Source organism: Saccopteryx bilineata, chromosome 2 (assembly GCF_036850765.1).
Source record: "Saccopteryx bilineata isolate mSacBil1 chromosome 2, mSacBil1_pri_phased_curated, whole genome shotgun sequence".
In the NCBI taxonomy this organism is placed as follows: Eukaryota; Metazoa; Chordata; class Mammalia; order Chiroptera; family Emballonuridae; genus Saccopteryx; species Saccopteryx bilineata.
This window is the reverse complement of record NC_089491.1, coordinates 364,018,974-364,040,511: the sequence shown is the minus strand read 5'-3', so window position 1 is coordinate 364,040,511 and position 21,538 is coordinate 364,018,974. Positions and strand designations below refer to the sequence as shown.

The 21,538-nt window shown below is 47.1% G+C and overlaps 1 protein-coding gene across 3 annotated transcripts in view; it reads left to right on the top strand.

The window, feature by feature from the left end:
* The first annotated feature begins 6,831 nt into the window (after window positions 1-6,831).
* SLC13A2 (solute carrier family 13 member 2) overlaps window positions 6,832-21,538 on the top strand; it is a 30,285-nt gene continuing 15,578 nt past the window's right edge. The window contains exons 1-2 of one of the 3 annotated variants that reach the window (XM_066263248.1): window positions 6,832-7,342; window positions 10,381-10,613. Coding sequence is in view for 1 of the 3 variants with exons in the window: in XM_066263247.1 (XP_066119344.1) it covers window positions 7,241-7,342 (102 nt within the window). In the remaining 2 variants the exon portion in view is untranslated. Of the gene's footprint in view, window positions 7,343-10,380; window positions 10,614-19,215; window positions 19,342-21,538 lie in introns of those variants that run through there. The other 2 variants (XM_066263247.1, XM_066263249.1) reach the window with 2 other exon arrangements.

The window sequence follows — 21,538 nt, the reverse complement described above, 5'->3', positions numbered from 1 at the left end:
GTATGGAGATTCCTCAAAAAACTGAAAATCGAACCGCCTTTTGACCCAGCTATCCCACTTTTAGGAATATACCCCAAGGACACCATAGAACGGCTCGAAAAGGAGAAATGCACCCGCATGTTTGTGGCAGCATTGTTCACAATAGCGAAGATCTGGAAACAGCCCAAGTGTCCGTCAGAGGACGAGTGGATTAAAAAACTTTGGTACATATATACTATGGAATACTACTCAGCCATAAGAAATGATGACATCGGATCATTTACAATAGCATGGATGGACCTTGATAACATTATACGGAGTGAAATAAGTAAATCAGAAAAAAAACTGAGATGAATCCATACCTAGAAGGGACATAAAAATGAGACTCAGAGACATGAACAAGAATGTGATGGCAACAGGGGCGGGGGGGTTGGGGGAGGGGGGAGGGGGTGAAGAAGGAGAGAGGGGTTAGGGGAGGGGAGGGGCACAAAGAAAACCAGATAGAAGGTGACAGAAGACAATTTAACTTTGCGGGAGGGGTATACAGCACAATCAAATGTCAAAATAATCTAGAGATATTTTCTCTCAACATATGTACCCTGATTTATCAATGTCACTGCATTAAATTTAATAAAAAAATATTAATATTAAAAAAAAAAGTAGAAAATAAAAATAAAAGTGTTGGTGAGGATGTGGGGGAATTGGGACCCTTGTGCAGTGTTTGTGGAGATGTCAAAAGGGGTAGCCACCATGGAGAATAGTATGGAGTTTCCACAGAAAAACTAAAAATAGAATTATCATTTGCTCCACCAATTCCACTTCTAGGTATCTATGGAAAATAATGGAAATCAGGGTCTCAAAGTAATATTTGCATACCCATGTTCATAACAGCATTATTCACAATAGCCAAAAGGTAGAAGCAACCCAAGGGTCCATCGACAAATGAACGGATAAGCAAAATGTGGTATGCACATACCATGAAATATTACTAAGCCTTAAAAAAGAAGGTCATTTTGACATATGCTACAACATGGCTGAATCTTGAGGATATTTGCTAAGGGAAATAAGCCAGTCACAAAAAGACAAATATATCTAGGATTCCACTTACATGAGATATCTAAAGTAGTCAAACACAGAGAAACAGAAAGTAGAATGGTAGTTGCTGAGAGCTGAAGGGAGTGGGAGACAGAGAGTTATTGTTTAGCGGATATAGAGTTTCAGTTTTGCAAGATGAAACAGTTCTGGAGGTTGATTGCAAAAGAATAGGATTATACTATACTTAACAGTACTGAGCTGTTTACTTAACAAAGGTAAAGGTTGTAAGGTATTTCCCACCGAGGAAGAAAGAAGGACGTAGCCACCAAGTGTGGAATAGCAAAAGCTTTATTTAGAGTGCATCCTGGGCGAGGTTCACTGGTCCGCAAGACAGAGGCCAGGGAAGTCGCACAGTTTCTCCTGAGTGGTGGTGGTGGGGTGTTAATTTATAGCGTCAGTAAGGTGGTGGCAGGTAGATATGACGTGGCAAAATTTCATTGGCTGACAGACAGTCGTTCTTTTTCAAAGTGCTCCTGGGCCGTTTCTTTTGGTGGGCATGGATGTGGATGGTTCTAGCCAAAGTCCCTGGACCTGGTTCCTCATGTGACCTTCCCCTATTGCCAACCAACCTCACAAAGGTGGTAGATTTTATGTTGTGTGTATTTTCACAATTAAAAAAAAAAAGAAACTGGGAATGGAAACTTAGAAGAAGAAGGGATGGACTTGTTGCTTGGGAATGCAGGCAGGAGGTTCTTGGACTGACTATCTAAATGAGCCTCAAGTCCCTTTTAGCATCAGAGCGCTCCCTGGATCCCAGCACGGCCACCAGCAGCCAGTGAAGATGGGCAGTGCCAACTCTGGAAGGGTTACTCCCTATCTCCTCTTCATAATCTTGAAGGTGGGAGAACCTATTCACTTCTTTGCCTTTTTACCGAAGACCCTTATCCGTCCTATCTTAAGAGCCAGGGACCAGCCCCAGAATGTGTTGAAAGGAGGGCTTGGCTCTCTGACATGAACTTTATAAATTTTCATATGGGCATCCTATCCACCCATCCATACATCCATACATCCATACATCTATTCTTTCAACACATATTTGTTGGGTATCAACTCAAGAGGCTGAAGGGGTGCATGCAGACAATCATACAGACAGACTCTGTCCCTATGGAATTGATAGTCTGGTGGGGGACATAGGCAGGTTACCAGGAGAAAGATGCAATGTGCTGTTGCTGTGATAGGGGTTGTATAGGGCACTTAGCGGGGGACCTGAGTTAGTCTGTGATTCTCATCAGGAAGGAAGTTCAATCTTAGGCTGCCTAGAAAGATAAGCAGGACTAAACCAGTCACGTGGGGAAAGGGAGCCAGGGAAAGGAAGCAAGGAGAAGCAAGAGCATGGGCACCTAGAGATTTTAGTGCAGGGCTGGGTGAAGCTCAAAGAACAGTTGAGATAAGGCAGGAACGGTGAGAGCTGAAGCAAAAGAGAAAGGCAAGGATGGGTGCTTGTAGGGTCATGTGAGCACCTTGCAAGGTGCTGAGTGGGGTATGAAAATGTATGAGACAAAACGAGTGGAGCCAATTGGAAAGGCAGTGTAAGACAGGGGCAACAGTCAGGAGCCCCGGGGTCAGATTCTGGGCCCAGCATTCTCAGAGATGTGAGTAAGATGCCCACGCTCCTCCTCCGTGTGGGACTCACTTCACCTCTCACTACTGTCTCAGGGCAAGCTAGCCACCCAAGAGGGACACCTCTGGTGCTGAGGAATGCATCACCTTTCACCTTTCATCATGGAGTGGGAGTGGAACTGTCCTTGTAAACAGCCTCAGTGCATCTCTCTAGCCCTGTTACCTGTGATCCTCTACCAGTGCATGAGAATATTCCTGCCCTCTTCTTCAATCAAGATTTGATGACCATCCCTACACCCTGTCTTCTATCCTCTAGACTGGGCAGTCTCAGGTCTCACAAATCACTTTTGGTGCTCCCTGCTATGTCCAGCCATCCCCATCTTTCTAGAGTCACTTGGGTTGTGCCCCTGTGAGCCCCAAGCCCTGCCTGCTCAACCGAGGTTGCCTTGGGAGCCTCTGCCTTATGTGTCCCGGTCTGAACTTCCTAAAAGCTACCTTTGGGCCCCCGAGCCTTGGCTTTATCTCCAGTTTATCTGCTACCTGCTTCTGAAGATAAGCCAGTTCTTGTAAGCTGGGAACCACCTCCTCTCTCCCTAGGCCTTTCTCAACTGTTCTGGGGTGGCCTGCTCCAGAAGGATCAATGGTTAAAGTGCAAGGAAGGTGTTTTCTGATTATGACTTTCCCTGAGATAGTGCAGAGACCTGTCATAGGAAGACACCAAGGAAAACAAGGACAACCTCAGCACCTGCCATGAGTTGCTCACGGTTCATTAGCAACCATGAGAAGAAAAAAAAAAGAACAGCTATTTGCAGGGTCATGTGAAAGAAAAGAAGGTGGGGCAGACTGGAGAATTGAACAAGGTCTGGCAGAGTGGAACCCTGTCCGTGACTCTGACAAGGGGAAAGTTCTGTGATGTGTGTGACGGCAGGCAACCTCCCTCTGGCCTCGGGACACTGCTTCTGATATGAATTCATCATTGGCGGGCCCGGCTGCTGGGGATGCAATAGCATCCCAACACTGGTCCTCAAAAGGGGGTCAGCAAGGATCTTTGAAGGGGGCCATAGTTGCAAAGCTGGGATCAGGGGTGGTGTTATTGCAGGAATCAAAGGAGGACAAAAACGTCCAGACAACTTGATGAAGGAAGTAGGATTTATTTAGCCGGTAGAGCAGCGTGATCCCAAAAGAAGCAACAAAACACGTGCTCCCCGAAGTTACATTTCTTACATCTTGTATACCTTTTACAGAATACTGGTTTTCACGCAAGGGGCTCGTGATCGCTTTGTCTTGAGGTGTACATCACTCTCATGACTTCAGGATGAGAGGGTGAATTTAGGTGAGGTAAGAGAATAAGCATTGAAATTTGTAAATTGAGGTCTTAAAAACTTTTAAGAAAAGAAAAGAGGAAGGGGTTTTCAGATAAGTTCTATCTTCCTTTCTCTGTGTAGCAAGTGGCCCCAAGCACCCTTTCAGAGAAATATAGGAAAGCAGTTAATCCCTTGCAGGCTCCCTTCCTCCTGCATTCCTCCTGCCTCTTCCTCCTCAGGGAGGAGGGGTAGGGGGCCTGACTTCTCCTTCCTTAGTGTCTCAGTAAAAGAATATCCATCTAATTTGGAATCACTGAGTTTTGCCATCACAGGGGCCCAGGGCATGCAAGCCTAGGAAAAGAGCAGGGACAGTCTTGGATGTGAATTTGAGTTTTCTCTGTTGCTCACAAGCTGTATGACCCAAGGCAGGTAACTTCACTGCTCTGAGCCTGCCTCACAGCATTGGTGTAGAGAGTTGGGCAAATTGGGATGCAGATTACCCATATAGTGGATGTTGTCCCTCTGGGGGAGGCCCAGCCACACTCCCCCTGTGGCTTCTTCAGAGCCTCAGGCCATGGGAGAGTCCTCATCAAAGGTGAGAGAATTGAGGTCTTGTCTTGGGGTATGTGAAGCCTTTTTTCTATCCTTGTGCTTCGTGACTCTTCCTCACCTTGCCCTAAGCAGGTGGCAGGTTGGCTGCATGGGAGTGGAGAAGCCACAGCCTGAATGGGGGTGTGGGTGTGGTCAGTCTGTCCTGTCTTACTGTCACGTGGTTGCAGGAGTCCTGCCACCTGGGTCTATCCGTGGCTCTTTGCCCACCGTGCAGAAGGCATTGTATGTCTCTCTCACACAGACCTGAGCTGCTCCGAAAGTATCTCCCTGGCATAGCAGTGCTGGTCATGCTATTACACACCCTGGCACTGTGGTTATCAGCTCTCAGTCCTGCCCCCATTTCAACCACACAGAAGCTTCTGTTCTCTAAATGTCACCACGCCTCCATGTTTTTCCTTAGGCTGTGTTTATTTCCTGAAACATTTTCTCTAGTGCTCTGCCTTCTAATCCTGGCTCCCACAGATCATCATACTCTGATAATCAACAGATAATTGATAATTGAGCTTTTTTATTTTTAATTTTTTTTTTAATTTGTTTAAAAAAGGAATTTGGAAACAGGGAGGCAGTCAGACAGACTCCTGCATGTGCCCAACCGGGATCCACCCGGCACGCCCACTAGGGGGTGATGCTCTGCCCATCTGGGGCGTTGCTCTGCTGCAACCAGAGCCAATCTAGCGCCTGAGGCAGAGGCCACAGAGCCATTCTCAGCGCCCGGGCCAACTTTTGCTCCAATGGAGCCTTGGCTGCGGGAGGGGAAGAGGGGGACAGAGAGGAAGGAGAGGGGGAGGGGTGGAGAAGCAGATGGGCATTTCTCCTGTGTGCCCTGGCCGAACCCAGGACTCCTGCACACCAGGCCGATGCTCTACCACTGAGCTAACCGGCCAGGGCCAATAATTGAGCTTTTACTGTGTGCCGTATGGGGTAGGGAGAGGCGAAGGTACCCAGAGACAGAGTCTCTGGCTAGGCAGACAACCGTCAATTCCAACTCACAATCAACACACACACATACCACCCTCCAGGCCTTATTTCTCTCTTCCACTTGCTTGTGATCCTTCCTCCATCACCTTGTGGCCAAATTAGGCTCAACTTTCAAGTTTTCGCTTAGATGCCACCTTCTCCAGGAGCCCTTGCTCCACACTCCCAGTATTCTCTTTTCCCCTGGAGCTCCCATACTGGATTGGACCTCCTCAGGGCACTCATACAGCATACAGTCATGCATTGCTTCATGGCATTTTAATCAACAATAGACCACACGGAGATTATTATAATGGAGCTAAAAAATTCCTATCCCATAGTGACGCCATAGCCATCGTAATACCTTAGCAGAATGCATTACAATTGCCTATGGTATCTAGTACAGTAACATGCTAGACAGGTTTGTAGCCTAAGAGCTATAGGCTATGCCATATAGCCTAGGTGTGTCATAGGCTAGACCATCTAGTTTTGTGTAAGTGTACTTTATGATATTTACATAACAATGAAACCACCTAATGACACATTTCTCAGAACACATTTTCAATGTTAAACAATACATGTGTTTAAATTCTGGCAGTCTCCATGTCCTGGGGCCTCAGTTTCCCCACCTATAAAATGGAATAGTAACTTAACTCATGGCGTGGCTGTACCAAGTAAATGCAATAGCACACTAAACAGTTTATACTAAATGCTGAACAAATGTTACCTATTGCCAGCAGCATCTGAGCACTGAATGGGGCTGAATACATACTGCTCACAAAAAGTAGGGGATATTTCAAAATAAATATGAAGCGATGAAATATCCCCTAATTTTTGTGAGCAGTATATATAATCAGCACCAAATACTCATTTATTTGGTGGGTGGATGGATGGATGGAATGATGGATGGATAGATGGATAATGAATAAATGGAGGGATTATTTCCAAAATATGAGACAATCTTTGCTGGTCTTCCATGGCTGTTTAGGAAAAACCTACCCTTAATACCCACCATATTTCAAGGCTCAACATACCATAAGTTGTTTAATTTGAGCCTCATGATAGAAAGATATTACAGCAGAACAAAGAAGTGGCTATTCTGAGAGGTTAAGTCCATGGATCCACATCACAAAGTGAGTAAGAAATAAGTCAGCACCGGTGGCTTTGCAGGTCCCTAGACACCAGGAAGGAAGAGGAGGGCTTGCTCCAGGCCTTGGCTTCCCGCAATTTTAGACTGGGAACTCATAGTGGGCAGGGCCTGTCTAGAGGCAGGGCTGCCCTACCCGGAGCTTTGTATAAACAGTTCACAGAGAAACTGGCTGCGGGAAGTAAAAGGAAGGAGAGAAGGCTGGGCCGGGCGGTAGCTCAGGGCCTTGCCCTCTGGAGGCCGGCTGCGGGCTTCCCAGGCTCCTTCCGCCTCCAGCTCCTCCAGCATTGCGCACAGAAGGAGTTAACTCTGGGCTTAACTTCTTGAAAGAACCTGAAGCTTTTACACCTGATCTCACCCTCCTCCCTTTCTTTCAAAGTCTTCCTGATCTTTATACCTCCGACAGGTCCCTCCTCCTTAATCTCACCCCCGGACTCCAAAAACACTCTGATTGCTAGGGTGGGTCAATGGTTAACACTCCAGCAACTTTATATAAGCCTGCCCTGGCAGCCTACCTGCTTCAGTCAGCCCTTCCGCTCCCTGGATTTCAGAGAGACAGTGGCTCCAGCAGCCCTCCCGGGTCTACACCATGGCGACCTGCTGGCAGGGCCTGTGGGCCTATCGCTTCTACCTGATTGTGCTCTTCCTGCCCATTTTCCTGCTACCTCTGCCCATCCTCGTCCCCACCAAGGTAAGAACGTGGGGTTCTGGGCACAGGGAATGTCTAAGGGGGCAGGAGAGGGACTGTTCGGGCCAGGGTTGGGGATCCTTAGGACCAGCATGACCTACTCACCTCTCCTAGTCTGGTAGTGAAGCTGTCATCTCCTGGTCCTGCTGAGCGATGAGGATTAAGGGGTCAAAGGGGGCTTTTTGCTCTGCACCCAGTAGAAGGAGCCCAGTGTGAACTGCTTAGGTGCACTTGGAATCTACTGCCTTGGGAGTCAGGAAGCCAGTTCAGTCAAGGAGGCGCAGGTGGAAGCAGATGGGTTATCTGCCTACCGTGTGTGTGCCCTCACTGCCCTGGACTAGGCTCAGTGGCTAATGAGCAGGGCTAGGTGCTGGAGGGGACAAGAGGGAAATACGATGAAGATGGCCTCAGGCAGTTTGTGCCATTAAGAGTATAAACAGAAAAAGAAGGTACTCACCTGTGATCCTAAGGGCTGAGTCCACTGAGGAGGATGGGTGGGACCTTGTCAGTGGCCATCACAGACACCCTGGATGGAGCGGGAGGCGCCACTGCCTCCTGCCCGCTGCCCCAGATGCTATACACTTTGGGGTTTTCCTTGTAAGTAAAAGAACACAACATTATTAACCTAAAATTAGCACAGGGTTTGGGGAAGGGTCTATTCAGGATGGGGACCTGGGAGCTCAAGCTTCACAGTATGTCTCTCTCTGGCAGGTCACAGCTGGGGGTGTGGTCTGGCTCCAGAGCCTGTGTTTTCTTCTCCCTACCCCACTGTCTCCTGAATGCTCAGACATGATCGTGGTCCTAGCCCTACCCACAAACCCAGAACAGCCCACTGAGCCATTGTCTTCCTTTTGTCACAGGTAGAAAAATTGAGGCAGGCTTTTTATTCATGGTGTCCCAAAGGAGTGAGGGACTGGGAATATAGTGGCACAACCCCTAGACCCCTGACACCTGCTAAGTGACAAAGCTTGGCTGACCTTTAAGATGACCTGGGTCTCAGGCCAGAGCCAGTGGCATCTCTGTACTGGGAACCTATCAGATGGGTTTTCAGACAGGCGGGGCCAAGTGTGTTCACCCCAGGAGAGAGAATAGATAGGGACTGTGATTCTCTTTCTACTCTTTGGAAAGCACAGCCCAGAAAGATTCAGTGCCTCACCCAATGTCACACAGGAAAGCCTGAGTCAGTAATAGAATCCAGGCCTCCTGGTGGAGTGCAACATGTCAGGAGCCTCTTTCTTCTCTGCGTAGCACCCAGTCTTGCTGCCTGCCTCTCCCCACAGACACTTCCTCCCCTGTCCTGACTTAGATGAACTGTCCCCAGACCTATTTGTGGAGATCAGCCCCTCCTCTGGGGCACTGGATACCAGCTTTTTTCGAGAGCTTTGCTCCTGTGATTACCTTCCTGCTCTCCTACGTCAAGTTCCACCTGTCTCCCCGATCTCTCCCACTAACATACACACACGCTGTAGTATCTCCCATCCTAAAAAACGGACAAACCCTCCGTTGACCCCACATCCCCTTTACATATGCCTCCTTTCTCTCTGTCTCTCGCAGGGCAGGCCTCAAAGGCTGTCTACCCTGCACGCCTCTCTCCTTAGACGGCTCCAGGCTCCACGACTCTACCTACCCAGAGGGCTCTCGTCAAGTCCCCATCAGCTTCCATGTCACCACCACCACCCCCCTCCATGCTCACACTCCTCAACCCTTCAGCAGCACTTGTCACAGCTGGTCACCCCCTCTTTGCAGTGTGATCTTCTTTTGGCTTTGGCGACACCTTCTTTTAGCGTCCTCCCCCCTTCAGCCACTTCTTCCTGGCCCCTCCTCCCTATTTACTTACTCTCCCCCAGCTGATCTTTTGCTGTCTCCTGCTTTAAAAAGCATCTCTGTGCTGAGGACTCCCCAATCTGTCACCCAGCCCTAACCTCCCAACTTGTATTATCCAACACTAGACACGTCCCCCTGAACATTCTCTTTTAATCAACATACACCTTTACATGTCCAAAACGAAATGCTCATTGCCCATCTCTTCCAGCTGGCTCCTCCTGCAGTCTTACTCATCAATATGTGAATCAGTCATCCACCTTGGAGCCATTCCTATAAAAAGGCTCCACTTCCACATGCAACCGCAGGTCTTAGTGACTCCATATCCCAAAGGTACTCTGAGTGCGACCGGTTTCCACTGCCTCCCCTCATAGGGGCCACCAGCATTTCTCACCTGTCCCTGTCCCTCCCCAGACTGGTCTTGACCTCACCACCTGGTCTTTTCAAAACATAAGATCATGTCACTACCCTGCTCAGAACCCCACACAGACTTCCCATCAAATTTAAAATAGAATTCAAACCTCTTGGGACAGCCAAGAGTCCCTGGGACTCCACCGCTGTAGACACCTCGGTCTCCACGCCCGATGTCCCACCTCCTGCCCACTCTGCTCCAGTCCCACCAGCTTTCTCTCTGCTCCTCAATTGCTCATCTCTCTGCCTGGAATGTTCTTCTCCCAGAAATCCCCTCGTTCCTTAGGTTTCAGCTGAAATCCACCTCCTCAGAAAAGCCTTCTCTGACCACTCCCCGTCATTTTTTGTATTTTTCCGAAGCTGGAAAAGGGGAGGCAGTCAGACAGATCCCCGCATGCGCCCGACCAGGATCCACCCGGCATGCCCACCAGGGGGCGATGCTCTGCCCATCTTGGGGCGTCGCTCTGCCGCAACCAGAGCCATTCTAGCGCCTGAGGCAGAGGCCACAGAGCCATCCTCAGCGCCCGGGCAAACTTTGCTCCAGTGGAGCCTTGACTGTGGGAGGGGAAGAGAGAGACAGAGAGGAAGGAGAGGGGGAGGGGTGGAGAAGCAGATGGGCGCTTCTCCTGTGTGCCCTGGCCGGGAATCGAACCCGGGACTCCTGCACACCAGGCCGATGCTCTACCACTGAGCTAACCGGCCAGGGCCCCGTCATTCTTTATTACAAAACCCTGTGATTTTATTTAGAGGGCTTTCACTAAATGAAATGATATATTTGTTTCTTTTCTCTTTATTCTCTTATTTCCTAGACTAGAATGCAGGTTCTTTGAGGACAAGGATTTTGTCTTTTTTCATGCAGAATTCACAGTGCCTGGCACATAGGTGTTCAACAAATACCTGTTAATTGAATGAATAAAAGTATGCATACATGTGGACAAACAGGGCCCTGTCTTGAATTCCCACTGAGTCCCTGTTCACTGTGGCGAGTCCCCAAGCTTACCTCCAAGCTCCTGGCCCCTGAAGTAGGAAGGAGGAGTTTCAGGTAGGCTCAGACCTGTGTCTACATAACAATAATTAATATTTATTGAGTTGTTTTTTATGTGTTAGTCATTGTCCCAAGCACTTCAAAGCACTAATCCATTTATTTTTTGCAATAACTTCTGAGTTACTGTGAAGTTACTACTGTTAGCTCCATTTTACAGACATGTAAACTTAGGACCAGAATAGTAAAGTAATTTGCCCAAAGTTCCAGCTAGAAAAAAGCGAAGTCTGGACTGGTACCTGATTCTTGAGGTCTCTGTTTAAGACTGTCCAGGGCTACAGGGTGGTGGCCCTGTTGTGAGTCACGTTCTGAGCCATCCACCCTCACGTCCATCCAGTTGTCCACCAGTCCTTCCACTGTCAATCAGTCTGAGATGCCGGCTGTTGCGCTGTGCTACACATTACCAAGAAGGAGCACAGACATATTTTGCCCTTGAGTTGCTCTCAGTATAGAGGAATATATGTTTATTTTAAACTTTTAAAAATGCATTTATTGATTTTAGAAAGAGAGGAAAGGAGAAATAAAGAGAAACATCGACTTGTTGTTTCACTTATTTATGCATTCATTAGCAGATTCTTGTATGTGCCCTGACCAGGGATTGAACCTGCAACCTTGGCATATTGGGATGATGTTCTAACCAAGTGAGCTATCTAGCCAAGGCTGGAAGAACATGCATGTATATAGAGGTACAGCCAGAAGGCTACAGGAGCTCAAGGAAGGGAGAAAATTCTGAGTCCAGGAGAATCTGAAGCAGGTGGCATTTGAGTTGAGGCTGAGTAAGAGTCCAACACTCAGAGGCATCCACAGAGGCAAGACCAGGTAAAGGGACTGCAGGAGCAAAGGTGTAGAGGCTGGAACTAGTAGGTGTGTTTGAGGAAAAACTACAGGATCCTTAGAAAGCTCATCATCTTCTGGTGGTCCCAGCAGACAGGGGACTGTGGGGCCTGAGGCCTTCTCACTGCTCCCCCAGCCCTATAATCAGACAGTGAAGAAGGACCATCAGTCTGCCAGAAACCTTACATTCATGCGTTCATTCATCCAGTCAGTTACTTCTTACAGAACACGTGCCGTGTGCCAGGCACTGTTGAGGCGTGGGGGGTGGAGAGACACATAGAAAGCATATACTGTCCATGCTGTGAAAACCATACAGCAGGTGATGACTGTGGCTTAGGGAGGCCTGCTCTAGAGGGGGTGGTCAAGGAAGGCCTCCTGGGTGTTGGTATTTACCCTAGGACCAGAATGGCAAGGAAGAGTCAACCAAGCACAGTTCTGGGCAAACAGCTGTCTAAGCAGAACGCACAGTGTAAGGGCCTGAGGCCATGGCTGAGCTTGGCAGCTGAAGGGAAAAACACAGTCACTGTGGCATGGAGAACTAAGTGAGGAGAAGTTGCTTAAGTTTAGTAGAGAGAGGAAAGACGAGGTCAACTTATGTCTGCCCTACAGGGAAAGGAGAGAGGGCTTTATGCTGAAGGCCATGAGGGGTAGATATTTGATCAGGGGTCAATCAGCTAGTAAGTTAAAATAAAAAATTCATATGCATCCCAGGACCCAAGGGGTTCTAAAAACAGTCCCAGTGGCACAATGTTGGCCAGGACAGCGCTTAGCTGAGATCCATATTGTATAACAGTGAGAACAATAGGTGGAATTCCTTTATTTGAATTACCTGGACTCCTAAGAATAGTATGTGTGTGCACACATACACTTAGAAATCTGTGAAACGGCCTGACTAGGCAGTGGATAGAGAGTTGGACTGTGACACAGAGGACCCAGATTCGAAACCCCGAGGTCGCTAGCTTGAGTGCAGGCATATCCTGCTTGAACACAGGCTCACCAGCTTGAGCATGGGGTCACTGGCTTGAGCCTGGAATCATAGACATGATCCCATAGTCACTGGCTTGAGGCCAAAGGTCACTGGCTTGAAGCCCAAGGTCACTAGCTTGAGCCCAAGGTCACTGGTTTGAGCAAGGGGTCACTCACTCTGCTGTAGCCCCCTGGTCAAGGCACATATGAGAAAGCAATCAATGAACAACTTAAGGAGCCTTAAAGAAGAATTGATGCTTCTCATCTCTCTCCCTTCCTGCCTGTCTGTCCCTATCTGTCCCTCTCTCTGTCTCTGTCATAAAAGAAAGAAAAATCTGTGAAACTAAAATACTTTTATCACAAGCTGGGAACCCCAAAGATGGACTCAGGACTCAGATGATTCAGCGTGGGCATGAAGGAATTTGGACCTCAGTTCGGGTACCCGCCTCTATCCTCAGAGACTTTCTGGCTCTTGATTAAGAAGGCAGAGTCCAGGGAACAAAACAGGAATTTGGGAGCGAGGCAGATGTGGGTCAAAATCCACTCTGCAGCATGTGTAGTCGTGTGACCTTAGCAAGCCTCTCCAAGCCTCTCACCGCTAAGGGGGTGTTGTCAGGATAACCTGAATGCACAGTTTCGGGCACTCAGGGCTCAATAAACAGTGACTCCCTGTGTCCTTGGCCTCGTCTGAATTCTTAGCCCCTGGAAAATACAACTAGTCTTCGGCACTGTGGAGATGCCTGACTTCTTCTTTTCCATAGATAACTTCTTTTGTTCAAATGAGCCATTATGAGCTTCAGTGATTCCTGCTGTGAAACAGGAAGGCAGGGTGTGTCTGGTCACTTTCACCAGAACAGTGAAGTGTGGTCCCTAAGAGTGACCCCAAGCAGCACTGGGACTATGTGCAGACAAATCTTCTGGCCTCTGGGGTACATGAAAGTAGGATTAGAAGGAAAAGCCAGCCTTGCCAGGCCCAGGGGAATCCCTGGAGTAGAGAGAGAAGGTTCCCCAACTTGAACTTTGTCCCCAGATTAACAAATGGTCTCCATGCCCCTGCTAAGTGAAAGTCAGGAAGGGAGAGCACGGTAGAATCTTCAACAGCACAGTTTCTCGGACATCCAGCAGTAAGGCCTGCAGCTGTTGTGAGGCTCAGACACACAGAGGAGTGTGGGAATGCTTCACTCCTCACTCCTGCTTGCTGTGTTACTTTTTAATGGACGCAGGCGACCTGGCTCCAGCTCAAACTGTGAAGTCAGGACTCTTTCCTCCACTTTTGTTTCCTCGGACACTCAAAAAACCCATTGTTTCCCTTCGGCCTCTTGGAGCATCAGATGATGCAAAAAAATGCATTAACACTAAGGTGCAGAAATAAACAGGATAATACCAATGAGATAAGGCAAACAATAGGAAGGGTGACGGCCACCATCACTTCCTTTTGGCAGAATCTCAAAGGTAGGCAGGGAATGGGAACACTTTAGAGTGGAAAAGGGGAAGGCTTCAGGTGTTCCCTGATTAGAGAGCTGGCACGGGGAGGTTGGAGGGGACAGGTGCTAACCAGGAGCAGGGTGTCTTATGCAATCAGTTAGAAGAGCAGGTTTAGTTTCCGCTGGTTGGTCCTGATATAGAAGTGGGGGTAGAATGGGGGGGGGGGGACGAGGAGAGCTGGGGGTCATTGGTCCAGTCCTGATTGTTTAGGCCAACTGCTATAGAGCTTGTGGTTTGGCTGCCCAGTCTGGTTGCTACAGAGGTTGTATTTTTATATATGCACTGGCCATTGTTCCCTTTGTATTCAGTCTCTCAAAGGTATTAGGCATTTGGCATGAGCCTTTATTCCTATAAAGGGTATCACAAACCTCTACCCCACTCTCTACCTCTTTCCCCAAGTCTCTTCAGCCTGGCTTTGTCTCCTTGTGGTCACTGCTATGATTGGGAGTTTTCCTCCTCCCAATCTTCCTATCCAACTCATCAGCCACACCCAAGCCCTCTGTCTTCCAACTCCTAACCTCTCCGGAGTCTGTCCTCTTTCTCCATCCCCATTACCATGACCTGCTCCGAGCCCCTGTCATCTCCGCACTGGACACCCAGCACCACCTCCTCTGGCCTCCCAGCCTGTGTCTTCTGATCCATCTGCCACGTGATAGCAGGTGCAAACTCCTTATTTTTATCTTTACATGACTTATTTATTTAGATGACACATACACATTGTACAAAATTCAAAGCACAAAAATGTGAAATGAAAAGGTCCCCCTCCCGCACTCTGGCCCGGTGCCCTTTGTGAGGGCAGTCTCAGCAGCCAGAGCAGGGATTCTGCACCGCTGGAGACCTGTGGGGGCAATTCAGGTCGGGGGACTTAGATCGAACAAATATTACATTTTATTGTCAATAACCTCTAAAGAAAATTTTGTATGTCCTTCTGTTATGAATGTAGATTACAAATCACAATAGTAGAAATCATAAATGTTTTTACACTGGAGTTGTTGCCAATAACTTGAAATATCGTTTGTGTTGATCATGACTTTGAAATTACAATAATTGTTACCACTGAGGGTCTTATTAATTAAGAAAGAGTCACATATGTCACTATCTTCCCCATTTTTTCATATTTTAATCACTTTATTTCAATATAATTGATTTCCTTTGTAAGCCTATGTATTTTATTTGATGCATTTATTTTCTTTTTAAAATTTATTGATTTTAGAGAGTGGAGAGAGACGGACAGATAGAAATGTCAGTTTGTTCCTGTATGTGCCCTGTCTGGGGATCGAACTGGCAACCTCTGTTCATGGGGACAATGCTCTAGTCTAACCAACCAAGCTTTCCAGCCAGAACTATTTAATGCATTTATAAACATTATTCTAAGGAGTCGGAAACATTTTTCAGGCTGCCAAGGGGATTCTGGAACCAATATAAGTAAGAAATTCTGAATCAGATATTTAAATATATATATATAGTTTTTACATATCTATATTTTAAATATATACATATTTTTAAAAATCACATATGATAGCATCAGTGTAATATTTTAATAGAAATACCAACCTAACCATATCACTCTGCTAAAAACCCTTCAAGGGCTCCCCTTTCTACCCCTGTCTTCTAGATGAAGTGCTAGATCCCTCTCAGAGCAAACAAGGCCCTTTCCAAGCATTGCACCCCTCCAGGAATGTGTCTGGATCTCTTATGCCTCATTCTGTTCCTTCTGTGCTTACTCCCGCATCCCAACACCTTTCTCCCACCCGCTGAACTCCTATTCATCCCTCAGTACCCCTTCAGTGTCTTCTCTCTGGAAGCCTTCCGCATCTCAGAAGGAGGGAAGCCCGGGGAAGAGACCCCTTCTCCTCTACGATCCCATTCTCTGGTCTCTCCTTTGCAATGGTGCTTGGCAAGTTCCACCCACGGCCTCACTTCATTCTCCAGGCCCAGAAGTGCTTACTGCCGGCAGCAGCCTTACTTGCCAAGGGCAGAGAGGCAGCGGGAGTGGGCTGCTATGTACCGGCCTGTCCCCAGCCCTGGGTTAACTTTCAATCACCAGCAGAAATAAGTTATGAAACCTCTGAGAGTGTGGGCATATTTGCTGCTGCCCAACAGCCACAGGCTGCTCTGTGCCCATAATGGGTAAAGGCCATAACACCCGCAGATCCCACACCTGCCCACACCCAGGGTCCAGAGTCTGCCCTGGATTTCCTGGCACCTTTCCCTTCATCTGTACCTCTTGTATTCACCCTGGTTCCCCAGCAGCCCAAGAGCACGTTTCTGTCCCAACCCTGCAATGCTCACTGCCATCTGCTCACTGCCATCTGCCGTCCTTCACAGCTTAGAGTTACATCCCTCATCCTTACAATAAGCCAGCAAAGTGGGTGTTTCTCTTATTATCATTTGTTGATAAGGAAACTTCATAAAGGAGATAAATGTGTGTTCAGCTGGAAATGCTCAGTGTTGCTTACTCAAAAAAAAAAAAAAAAGCTGAGAGATGTTAAGTAACCGGCTCAAGGACGCACAGCAATAAAGCTGGCCCTGGGCATGCAGGTTTTCTGAACTCTGACCTGTGCTTCCCTTTGCAAAAAAAGCAAACTACCAACCTTGGGATTTTGGAAGCCCTGTGAGGGTTTATCTCTTCTGTCCACTGTTGGCTTTGCCGGGCAGTCCGCCTACCAGCCCTATGGGCCAACTACCCTTAGACTCCCTGAGGGCCAGGACTTGGTCTAAATCATGTCTGTATCTCTAGTGTCTAACATTCACTCATTCATTCAGAGTGTTAACTCCATCTAGATGCTAGGCACCCTACTGAGATTAGCAGAAACAGACTTGAACCCTGCTCCCTGGAGAGGACAGTCTGAGGACAAAGATTGATAGTAATAAAGAAATTCATGAAACTAACATAACAGACTATGATAAGTGCTATGCAGAGGAGGTACAGGGGCTTAGAGTATAAAAACAAAAAACAAAAACAAAAATAGTGAGTATACTCCAGCCTGGCATAGAGGCTTCCCTTAAAAAGAAATATTTGAGTTGAGATTTTAAGAATGAGTAGACATCAGCTAGACAAAATTGGGAGGGAAGAGAAGAAATTCTGTGCAAAGGCACTGTGGCTCCAGGGGAAATGAAGCATTTGAGGAACTGGAAGAGGAACAGTGTGGCTGGAGCAGAGAGAACAAGGAGGAGAGGCACAGACCAGCCCTGAACTTTCCCCAAGAGCAGTGGGGAACCCTGAAAGGATATGAGCTGCTTTGAGGTGAGTGTCAGTGTGTTGGTGGGGGTGCGGGGTGTTAACAGTGAATATAGGTTTGTGCCTCAAGAATCTCTGCAGCAGGATGACACAGTTCCATAAAAAAAAATTTTAAAAAAAAGGAATCTCTGCAGCAGGGAGAAGAGATTCCAGGGACAAGAGAGGAAGCTGGAAGCTAAATAAGGAAGCTGATGCAGGAATCTTGGTGACAAATGCCTAGGCTTGGACCAGGCTAGTGGCCCAGAGCTAGAGAGATGTAAATGAAAGCATCTGAGGCATAGAACCGGCATGACTGGAGACCTGGAGTGGGAGGTATTTGTTGAATGAGTGTCTGATGAACAGGTTTGTTCCCCGAGTTCCCACTTTTAAAAGTGAGGGTATTGACCTTGGAATAGGACACATGTGCAGCCAACTGTAAAGGATCCCTAGGGCTCTATCCTCAGGGGGTGTCCAAGGGGCTGGCTCTTGACTCAGAACACAAGCAGTTCCCTAACCTCAAACCCAGTCCCTCTAAGTTTCAACCAATAAATGTCAACAAGGCAATGCCAGTCTCCCTGAGTCTCAGTTTCCTCACCTCTCAATAAGAGTAATGAGACCAGTCTCCTAGAGATATAAGAATGAAACAAGAGAGAATGTGTGTAAAGCATCCACTGGGCTTTGCTTGGCCACTGGAACTGTCCATTCTGACTCACCTCTGCATTGCTGGAGCTTGTAGAGACCCCTGCTTCCTCCCACAGAAGGGTGTGCCTGGAAGGTTAGAAAATTCCTAAGGTGACTCAGGGAGACCACAATAGTTGTTACCAGGTAATTATTTTCTTTCTCTCTTCCAGGGATTTTATTTTATTTTTTTTTATTTTTTATTTTTTTACAGGGACAGAGAGAGAGAGTCAGAGAGAGAGGGATAGACAGGGACAGATAGACAAGAACAGAGAGAGATGAGAAGTATCAATCATCGGCCTGACCTGTGGTGGCGCAGTGGATAAAGCATTGACCTGGAAATGCTGAGGTCGCCGGTTCAAAACCCTGGGCTTGCCTGGTCAAGGCACATATGGGAGTTGATGCTTCCAGCTCCTCTCCCTTCTCTCTTTCTGTCTCTCTCTCCTTTCTCTCCCTCTCTGTCTCTCCTCTCTAAAAATGAATAAATAAAAAAAAATTAAAAAAAAAAAAAAAGTATCAATCATCAGTTTTTCGTTGCGACACCTTAGTTGTTCATTGATTGCTTTCTCATATGTGCCTTGACCGTGGGCCTTCAGCAGACTGAGTAAACCCCTTGCTTGAGCCAGCGACCTTGGGTCCAAGCTGGTGAGCTTTTTGCTCAAACCAGATGAGCCCGTGCTCAAGCTGGCAACCTCGGGGTCTCGAACCTGGGTCCTCTGCATCCCAGTCCGATGCTCTATCCACTGCGCCACCGCCTGGTCAGGCTCTTCCAGGGATTTTAACCCATTTTTGAACCATGATTGCCTTTGGCTCTCTGGGGAAGACTGTGGGTCATTCTCAGAATATTGCTTTGAAATGCACAAAATAAAATGCCCTGTATTGCCCTGGTTGGATAACACAGTTGGTTAGAGCATCGACCTGATATGCAAAGTTTGCCAATTTGATCCCCATTCAGGGCACATACAAAAACAGATCAATGTTTCTGTCTCTCTCTCTCCCTTCCTCTCTCTAAAAAACATAAATAAAGTAAATTTTAAAAAATAAAGTGCACAGGATTACAAAGGGAACCAATTATTTTGAAATCAGTTATAGAAATATGAAAAAATAAATTGCAATTCAGAAATTTTTGCATTGAATAAGATATAGTATTGGTGTAATAACTATCATTATTTCAAAATAGTGATGGGTGTAAACAATATCTCGAGATTTTTTTTTTTTTTACAGAGACAGAGAGAGAGTCAGAGAGAGGGATAGATAGGAACAGACAGACAGGAACAGAGAGAGATGAGGAGCATCAATCATCAGTTTTTCATTGCGACACCTTACTTGTTCATTGATTGCTTTCTCATATGTGCCTTGACCAGGGGGCTACAGCAGACCGAGTGATCCCTTGCTCAAGCCAGCGACCTTGGGTCCAAGCTGGTGAGCTTTGCTCAAACCAGATGAGACCATGCTCAAGCTGGTGACCTCGGGGTCTCAAACCTGGGTCCTCCGCATCCCAGTCCGACGCTCTAACCACTGCGTCACCGCCTGGTCAGGCTCAAGGTACCTTTTGAGATAACTATAACAACTGATTTGTGTGGGTATCTAATAGCTAACAGCCACAGACAAATACCTGTGACAAAATCACCAATAGTTGGATAGTTTTATTGCCTATGTTAATAATCTTAGTCAGATGTTAGCAAAAACATGAAATAATTTTCCTATAAGATTTCATGGGTTTTTGGGATTCCATGCCCCAATTTAGGAACCCCATGAATTAGGAAGAACAGGTCAGCAAGTTATGCTACAGCTGGACAGGCTCCCCAAGAAGGTGGGAGGGGGGCCCGGGGTGAGAGCCGTTGGGCCAAGGAAGGCTCCTGGATGGAACTGTGAAACCAGTTTTGAGTATTGGGCTTTTTTTCCCCAGTTTTGGGTTTTGCTCCATGGACAGATAGACAAACATGGAGGGGGACATAAAAAAGTTGTAATGGAGGCGTGGCCTGGTAGCTCAGATAGAGCATCCTCCCAAAATGTCAAGGTTGTGTTCAACCCCCAGTCAGGACACATACAACCGGTGGTGGGATTCAGCTGGTACGCACTAGTTCAGCAGAACCGATACCTAAGGTTTTGTTGAGTTTGGTGAACCGGTTGTTAAAATGGCACTTGTAATCAGGGTTCTCTCTAAGGTGGGCGCCTAGGCAGCCACCCAATGTGGAAATAACAAATTGTGTTTAATGCTTTTTTAATGTTCATTTGCGTAACAGCATATTCTAAGTGCCCGTAGTAATGTTCATTCCGTCCATAGGTGAAAGAAAGAAATTGCAAGTGAGGGCACCAATTAAGAAGCAATATGGAAATATCTTAAATAACAGTTTTATTGGCTTTTGTCAGGTATTATTTAATATGTTTTCATTAATATTTTAAAACTCTTATAACATAATTTAGTTTTGTGTGCCTCTTTTATTGTTGTTATTTAAGTATTAAATGCATGAAATAATAAACTACCTTTTGGTGTATTGTTTTTTATATACTTAAAACAGTCATTAGGCCAGAGAACCTGTTATTAAATTATTTGAATTTCACCACTGCATACAAGAATCAACCAATGGATGAATAAATAAGTGGGAACAATTGATGCTTCTCTTTCTATCTTTCTAAAATCAATACATAAAAAATAAAAAAGGAAGTTGTAATGTGGTAAGGGAGTCATAAATTGAAGACACTGGAGCTCACAGGGGCAGGTGTGACTATTCACAGCTCCCTTTGAGTGTGGAAATGGGGTCTCAGAGGGAAGGAACTGGCCCAGAGCTAGGCCACAGGAAGTGGCAGGCTCCATTGCAGATAGCTCTGTTTGGATTCAGAGCCCCATACACCCCATTGGCCACAGTGAGCCTGAGCTGGGGGACACCCCTCAAATGCAAGGAATCAGACACGGGGTAAAAGGTAAAAACTGAAGCTCAAGAAACAGATGGCCTGGCTTCTCCACTTATTTGTGTGCCTTTAAGATATTTACTTAATGTATTTGAGCATTTGTTTCTTATCTGTGAAACTGGAACAATAGTCCACCTCATAATGCGATTGAAAAACACCTGAAGCACAGCATGCAGAGCACAGTGCTTGGCGCGAAGTAGTCCTCAGGATCCTTCCGCAGAGATTTCTTCCTGACTCAGCAGAGTGATGGTCCGCCCCAGCCCCCTCCTTGAGAGGGTAACCACGGCCTGCCCTTAGCCCCAGGGGAGGATGAGTAACTGGCCAAAGCAATCTTTGCAGGTGAAAAAGTGGTTGGGGAAACAGCAGCTTCAGCACAATCAGCCTCTTGCTAGGGGAGGAGTCAGGGGGAGTCTCTCGTCAAGGGTCAAGGTGGCCCCACCCCTGGAGTCCTTGCGTTCCTGTCTGGGGTGAGGAGAGGCAGTGGAGGTTTATCAGGAAGAAAGTGAGCTTGGCATCCGACAGACTTGGCTCTCCAGCAGGGCCGTAGGCTGCGCCACTCCTGGAGGCCAGCTATGTCACGATGGGGAGACCTCTCCTGGAGTTATGCAATCCAGACACCTTGCCTGGCCCCATGCTGCCTCTGCCACTCCCTAGTTCTGTTGTGGCCTTGAGCAAGCCGCTTACCTTCTGAAGCTCATCTGTAATTGGGGGCGGGGGGGGGGGGGAGGGCTCACCACCTACCTTAATCTACCTTAATGGCTGTTTGAGTTTATGTAACAACATAAAAACAATCAGCTTCTAAGAATTGCTTCATAAACATCAGCTTCTT